The following is a 7,964-nucleotide window of genomic DNA, read 5'->3' on the forward strand; positions in this document are numbered from 1 at the left end:
ACTTATCCTTGTCAGTAACTTGGCTTAAACACATCTTAACATTTGTAAACTTATTATAATCATGAAAATGCTCCAGACAATATTAAATGACTTTCAAACGTTTGTCAACATATTTCCATCATTTCCTCCCATTCATGAGATTAACAGGGTAAAACCTATCAATTGTAACCAACTGATTAGCAGTTCAACTAATCTTTCAAAAGGCAATTACAATGTAACAAATAGACGAAAATTGAATGAAAAAAATTAATTGAAAATTCGGTTGAAATGGGTTCGCTTTTTTACTCAAAGTGATTATGAAAGTTGATGAAATAAGATGTGACAATTCAATTGGTACATGGTTGTCAACTGATCAACTGATTATCCCGAGTTAATCCAACTTGTTGACTTGCATTTACTTCAAACAGTAAAGTCATGAGTGTTTCATTGATAATGATATTAAAAAAAGTGTGTTTGCATTGATAATTGAAATCAAATGATCAACCAGGAAAATCCCATAAGGTCAACAGTTAATTGTTGCTAATTGTTGATCATTGTCGTTAGCATGACTATTGGAATGGACGCCTTTTTTTGCTGCTGTTGTCTTGCTTAAAGACATTCACAATTGTTCAATATTGAAAGGAAAAAAAAAATCACAAAAAGTTTTCCGGTTCTGACAGAGTAACAGCCTTGAATAGCAACGAGGCCACTCGATTGAATGATGATGACGATGATGATGAATGAAAAAAATGATAATCTTGAGTTAATTGATAGAAGAAAAGAAAATCGGTGTTCCATGGCCATCAATTCAATACTGTTCCAGCAATATTTTACCTTCGATTTTTAAAGTTAACTTTTCAATCAATTTACCTTAACAGGAATGCCTTTAACGGTCAATAGATGAAACCTAATGTCCTGCCTTGATCAGCTGAAAAGAGCAATAACAAGGGCAATAATGATAATAATGGTTGTAATGGTGATAAAAATGGTGACAATAATGATGATAATATATTTTACCCAAAGCGATAATTAAGGACAACTCAAACAATGGACTTGCCAATAGATAAATAAATTGAAAATTGGCTTCTAATGCTCGTTGGAATGTTGAACATTTTTGGGTTTTCGGGTATTTTTAAACTGCCATAATATTTGCTCGTAAATCCTTTTGTATCTTACCTGGCCTTTTCACTGGACATTTTACCTTCAATACTTTTCTTTTGTTTTCAACTTGTTTGGCTTTTTTTTCTTGGCTTTTTTGGTCACTTGTTAGTGTCCTAAACATTAGTCTTTTTTTTCGGGTTAACAAGTTGATTATAGATTTTGCCTGATTAAGATAACAATTGAGCTTAACAACTGGTCAACAGTTGAACAGATTAAAGGAAATGCTGGAATCTCTTTAATCGCATTTGAATGGGAAAAAGATGGTTAAATTGTTGTTACCAACTAATTGCTGCTAATAATGTGTTAGTTTAGTTTTGATATTTAAATAACAATACAACAGGAAGCAAGCAAACCTTAAATCATGTGTGAAACTCATGTTTTTTTGTTCAATGGATTGGGTTTCATTAAAATTTAATCAAGATGATTGAGAGATTTGCCAATGAGAGGTTTGCTTTTGTTGTCCATAAGTGTCCACCTTAATTGGCCTTTAAACTGTACACTGTGAGTTGACGGTGATCATTAAAATAATATTTAGAGTCAATCGATCAATCACTTGTTGAATTACCAGTTTCAAAGTAAAATAGCAACCAGTAAAAGATAACCAAAAAAGTAACTCAAAAAAAAGAAGGCAAAATGTGAGAAATGCAAAAATCCCTAAAAAATGCGTAACGAGTAAAAAGTGAAGTGTTTTGTTGCTGTTGTGTTTTCCTCATGTGTTTACAATGTTGGAAAGTCCAATGCCTTTTTCAGGGGGAAATACAGAGTAATGAGAAAGAAAGGAAAGAAAGGAAAAGAGATGAAAACAAAAAGTAGAAAGGAAAAAGAATGAATTGAAACCTTGAAAAAGGTCTTTTACTACGCACCTTGTTTTGTTTTTATCGTTACTCGAGTAATCAGTGTTTCATGAAATGTGATGAAAATGAAGATGACTCAAGAAGGTTACCTAGTCAAGATTGTAAAGTTGGTAACAAATGTGCTTTTAAACGCGTGCAAATCGCGTGTTGACCAAACATAAACATTACTTTTGCTTCAATCTGTTATAACCTTTGATTGTTACTTGCGTCTTGTAAAGGTAAAGGTATAAAGTAAGCAGATGTTAACAGATACATTTATATTTAGTGGCAACCTTTTGGCCTAACCTGAGCTAAACACACGCGTCTGGCTTGGGTTCACAGTTATTGGCCAAAGGTTATTTCAAAAAGAGAGAGAGAAAAGAATTTATTTTTTTCGCTTTTCTCTTCTTCTTCTTCTTATTTTTCTGTGTTCACTGGTCAACAGTTGTCCGACGAAGGTAAGGTGTTCCGTCTAAGACTCTCTTCTTAAATGACCCCACAAGTTTACTGGGTAAGTTTAACCAGCGGGACACACATCTTTTCATGTGTTGTTGACCTCATCTACATTATCATTTTTACCTTGTTTACTATTATTTGACCAACGTTTTTACGTTTTCATTAATCATTTTGTCTTTTCTTTTCCTTTCTTTTACTGTTGCTATAATTATTGTTATTAAAATTGTATTAATCATGTTTCTGTCCAATGTTTAGTCCATCATTCATAGGAAACAAAAGTGATCCATTCGTTCAGTTACCAATATGTATTGGGTTGGCGCCAAAATATTACAAATTTAAAGGTTCGTTCCTCTCAAGGTTGGACAGGTGATCATGTTATTAGGGCCAAAAGGAAGTTAAAGATGAGAAAAGATGATGATTATGTGGATGATGATCAGGATGAAGATGGTGAACCTTCGACAAAAAGTTTCCTTTAGCGATGTAAACATAACCCGTCTTCAACTTTCCTCTATTTGTTTCTTAACCAACAACAAAAGATGACCTTTTTTTTCTCGATTTTTAACTTTTCTTTCCTTCTTTCCCTTTGACCTTGGGTCATGAGCCTCTTGGTCTTACCTTTTTAAAGGACAATCAGGGGAAAGTTGAGGAAGAGGAGAAAGAAAGAAAGAAAAGAAAGAGAGGAAAGGGACAAGAAAATGTCCCAATTCTCGGTTTGAGGTTAAAGTCCAGATAAGCATTTTTGCCTTTTCTTACTTAAAATATGTTTATTTCATAGCAGCTGCTGAAGCATGTTGTTGTTGTTGTTGGTGTGGATGATTGTGATGATTGTTGGTCTGATTGTTGAAGAGAAAGTATAACATGAAAAGGAAAAGAAAGGCAACATTTGACAGACTTTTTCCCATTTCTCTCTTTTCCCGCCCTTTTCATCATATCCTTTTCAAATTTGGATGCAACAAAATAACCCAAAATCGGTCTCTACAACAAATTTTAATTGTCTTTCATCCTTTGCCGACATTTCATTATCAATATTGAAATATGTTTAAATTGAGACTTGAAATTGATTTCAAGTTAAATATCCTTTTTTTTTGTCTCTTCAAGCTTCTTGTTGGTTACTGACAATAACAAACCAAGGAAAGCCGAGAAACCAGGCTTGGAGTGAAACAAAGTGAAGCTAAAAGAGAGAGAAGAGAGGAAGAAAAGAAGAGAAAACCCGCCCTTTTCCAGTTCTCTTTTCATTCTGTCTTCTTTTTCTTCATCTTCATCGTCTTTTCTTTTTTCTTTTAGATCTACTCTTTTTAACAAGTTGAATGACCTTACGAAGGCTCATGTCGAACTGAAAAAAAAGAAGAAGAAGAAAAGAAAAAGAAGATAAAATTCGACTAACAGCTTCTTTTCATCTCTTTCTTTTTCCACTCTATCAAGCTCTTCCAAGGTTATTCTGTCTCCTGTAATGTTCAGTCGAGCACTTTCTTCTTCTTTTTTCATCATCATCATGCTTCTTTCCTCTGATTATTTTACTCCTAGGCTTTCCCTTTCTATTAGACTTTGATCATCTTTCTCTACTGTTTTACAGGCTCTCACTCCTCTTCATCATCATCTCAAAGAACTGATCGATAAACCCGTAATGATGCAGTCTCATCTCACTCTTTTCTTCCTTCATCTTCCTTCATCATCATCATCATACTGTTTCTCTTTCCCTTTCTCTATTTTTCCCTCTATTTTTCCCAAAATTTGCTTTGCTATTGCGTGCCATACCCTGTCTGGAGGCTCTCATCGATCGTCTGTTTCCCGGTTAGCTTGATATACACATACTCATATATATATAGTATTATATAACAAGAAATATATATAATACATAGAGATATAAGTATAAATAAATGGATAAATGTGCACATCTAGAAACAGAACATTAGAAACATGGAAAGCACACAAACACACATACACACCTTTTTTGAAGGGATTGCTTCAAGATTTATAAATTCACTGGTCTTTTAAAACACTGTAATATCACTTGAAATTGGGTAAAACACGATTGATTGAAATGATTTAAACAAGATTGAGTCTTTTTTTATGAGACAAGAGTAGTTATAATTTGCATTATGGAAGAGATGGTTTTTTGTACAAATGCGATAAATTAAGGTACAATTTAAGGGTATCTACAACTGTAAGAGTGGTCAAATACTGCATTGACTGCTTGGTGGTGATTCTCCGCTTGTTGAGTCTGAATCGTCAACGGTTGCTTGGGATCTCCTTGAGTTACCATTGACTGGAATTGTTGTTGACACGGTGGTGCAGCCATCAAGGTCGACACTCATCCAAGGATGCTTTAAAATCTCATCTAATGATGGACGGAACATTGGACTTTTGGAGAGACACTTTAAAATTAAATCCTGGCATTCACGAGAGAGACGACGAGGAAATCTTATTTCACCTTTTAAAATCTGTTCATCTTTTTCAAATGGAATGTCACCACACACCATGTCGTAAAGAAGAACACCAAGGGACCAGACTGTTGCTGATTTACCCTTATATTTATTGTTTTTAATCCACTCAGGCGGACTATAGACACGGGTTCCTTCAAAATCGGTATAATAACCTTCTTTTAAATGAGCACCAGACCCAAAGTCTATTAACTTAAGCTTTAATGTGTCAAGATCGACGAGAATATTTTCATCTTTAATATCACGATGAATTACTCCTGCTTTGTGGCATGAAATTACAGTCTCTACAACTTGGTGGAAAAATACACGAGATAGTTTCTCATCGAGTACTCCTTTTTCACTTATAAAATCAAATAAATCCATTGCTGATTCTGGTCTTTCCATTATAATAATAAAAGAGTCTGATCTCTCGTAAAAGTCAATTATACGGATTACTCCACTTATATGGTTCACTTTTTTTAGTAAACTAATTTCCATTGGTATCCTGTTTGGTCCAACGGTTGTGTCCCAACCGACTATCTTTTCTTTAAATATATGTTTAACAGCGACGGGAAGACCATCACGGCATCTTAAAGCGGCAAAAACAGTACCAAAACCACCTTTACCTAAAAGTGGACCAACTTTATAAGATTTTTCAAATGGTTCGTGATGAGGATCCATTGAATCATCCAATTAAACATCCAATATACACAATAAAAATAACAAATATCAAATCCGGGTTGGAACAATAATAAAGAAAAAGTGTGTATGTGTGTTTGTTTGTCGATGTTGATGTTGATGATGAAAAATGAAATAAAGATGAAAAAAGTACACACAAACTCACTTCACTGCAAGTTAACCCAAACTGGCTTCACTCAGGAGTTTCAGCTTCACTCTACTTTCTTTACTTGATGAAGTTTTGCTTTATTTATAACTGACTACTAACTCCATCTATCCATTTCCAGAATAACATTAATCTTTGGTTAATGTTGAGTTTAAGCGCCACATTTGATTGATTTGTTTGGGCGGGTTTCTTTTCCTCTTTCTATCTTCTCTTTCTTTTCACTTTTCCCTTTCTTTGAAACATATTTTTACTCTCTTTTTTCCTTTCCTCTGGCTCTCTCTTAATCATCTTAAAAACCATTTCCTTTGCTCTTTTCTTCGCCTTTCGTACCTAATCCAAAAATTTTCCCTTCCTTGAGGCTATTATATTTTTCTTAACAATTTCTTGTCTCTCTTTTGTTTATGTCCTCTTTTCATTTTGTTTAACCCATTTTACCATTGGATCTATTTAATCTTATTATATTGCCTTTTGTTTTGTTTACATGTGTGACCGGAAATTCTTGAAGATGTCTTGATATTTGAAAGATTCCAATTGAAATCAAGAGGGAGTTTAACCATGTTACCAATATTTGGAAACCTCATACGACAGGGAATAAAGTGATACCACAATGGGTGGGTTGAAGGAAGTTAATTGTAAAACCTGGAAAACACTGGAACCGCTTCTCATCTCTCTCTTTCCTTCTTTCACCCTGGTACCTTTCAGATGAGGACATTTTATTCATCAATAATAAAATGAAAAATGAAACATGATAATCATTTTCTACATTTTCCTCTCTCTCTCTCTCTTCCATTCTCTGGTTTTCTGCTGGTTGGTGTAATTTGGTTAAATGTCATTGAAAGAGCAATAAATGAATCATTTACACTCTTAGTTGGTGGAAATTGTTCCCTTGGATTTTTACTGTCATCTTCGTTGGTGGCGATATTGGTGGCAGTGGCGATGGTGATGGTGATGACGGTGAAGCTGGATGATGGTGATGATGGTGTGGTTTTTTTTCTGTCTTTCACTCTGTCCATGAGGTGATATTATTATTAGCAGTTAGTGTGAGAAAAGTTGAAATTGATTGGAGAATGGACTTTGCTTCAAATAATATTAAAACTATGAATCATACTCGTGGGTGGATTCATCTTGAAGATTTCCACGGAAGTTGAAGGAGGCAAATCAAGAGAAGGAGACAAAATATTACAGCAACAAGCAACAACATGATCAACAACAGCCAAATGAACACTTAAAAATGTAAGAAAGTGTGAGAAATGAAATTTTTGTTAAGACAACCAAAGTGTTTTCACATAAGAAAACCCAAAATGCCTCTTGAAAAGGGCAAAAAATGAGAAACCAAAGTAGGAGTTGACTAATTTTTCCTCCTCATCATAAACCTTTTGTTTTTATTTTCCGTTTTTACCCAATAAATTAAAATATTGGTTCTCAGTGTATCCTAATTAAGTTGCGAAAATTGATTTATCGTTAAAAATTCAATGAATCATCGTTTTTCTCATTTTTTGCATCTTAATCCATTTCCATTTCTCACCATTATACCAATATGAGTAAAACCAAACAAACCCAAACCATGATAATATTTCAAGATAAAAAGCGATGATAATCATGATGGTGATGATGATGAGTAACAAGATGTTGATCCAAATGGAGTCAATATTTATATCTATAAGCCTCTTTTCCCACCAGTGCAACCAGGATGATGATGATCATCTTAACATGATAAGAGAAAGCTTTTTCATTTCAATTATGATTGTTTGATGAAAATGATGATTTTGATGAAACAAAAAAGTTGGACAAGATAAGTGTAACAAAAGAAAGTGAAATGATAAGAAACACAAAGATTAATAACAACTCATCTTTGCCTTTCTAAGGACAAAATTGTAAAATCTGAACATCTTCATCATTTTCCCCTGTAAATGTCAATAGATCACCAATCAAAATCAGAGTCTCTTTTGTTTTCAATGTAATTTCAAGAATAATTTTCTCTCTTTTTTCTCTCTCTCCTTCTCTTTCCATATCCTCTGAATTTCCCCTGTTATTCAAGGACAAAAGATGAACATCAGAAAAACCAGCGAATGCGTCTACAAATATTACAATAAACGGTTCAAAGACGCAGATTGACATTGGCTCAACAATTCAACCTTTTCATCGTCATCATTAACATCACAACCATATTTTCACCATGTAATGATGCTCATCACCATCAGAGATGAACCTTTACATTTAATTTGTCTGTTTCACTTTCATCATCTCTGAACAAGACCAGTTAATGAAAAC

At 33.8% G+C, this 7,964-nt stretch overlaps 1 protein-coding gene across 1 annotated transcript; it reads right to left on the reverse strand.

The window, feature by feature from the left end:
• Nucleotides 1-4,414: 4,414 nt before the first annotated feature.
• On the reverse strand, nucleotides 4,415-6,559 carry LOC107360223 (serine/threonine-protein kinase pim-1). Its single transcript, XM_015926855.3, has one exon. The coding sequence runs from the start codon at nucleotides 5,528-5,530 to the stop codon at nucleotides 4,604-4,606; it is 927 nt and encodes a 308-aa protein (XP_015782341.1). The 5' UTR covers nucleotides 5,531-6,559; the 3' UTR covers nucleotides 4,415-4,603.
• Between the last annotated feature and the right edge of the window lie 1,405 nt (nucleotides 6,560-7,964).

This window comes from Tetranychus urticae, chromosome 2, assembly GCF_039701765.1.
Source record: "Tetranychus urticae isolate SD_2017Ah chromosome 2, NJAU_TeUrti_SD_1.0, whole genome shotgun sequence".
Lineage (NCBI taxonomy): Eukaryota > Metazoa > Arthropoda > Arachnida > Trombidiformes > Tetranychidae > Tetranychus > Tetranychus urticae.

Excerpts from the sequence above, each read along its gene's own strand:
- LOC107360223 (XM_015926855.3), bottom strand. The coding sequence starts at position 5,530 with ATGGATCCTCATCACGAACCATTTGAAAAATCTTATAAAGTTGGTCCA.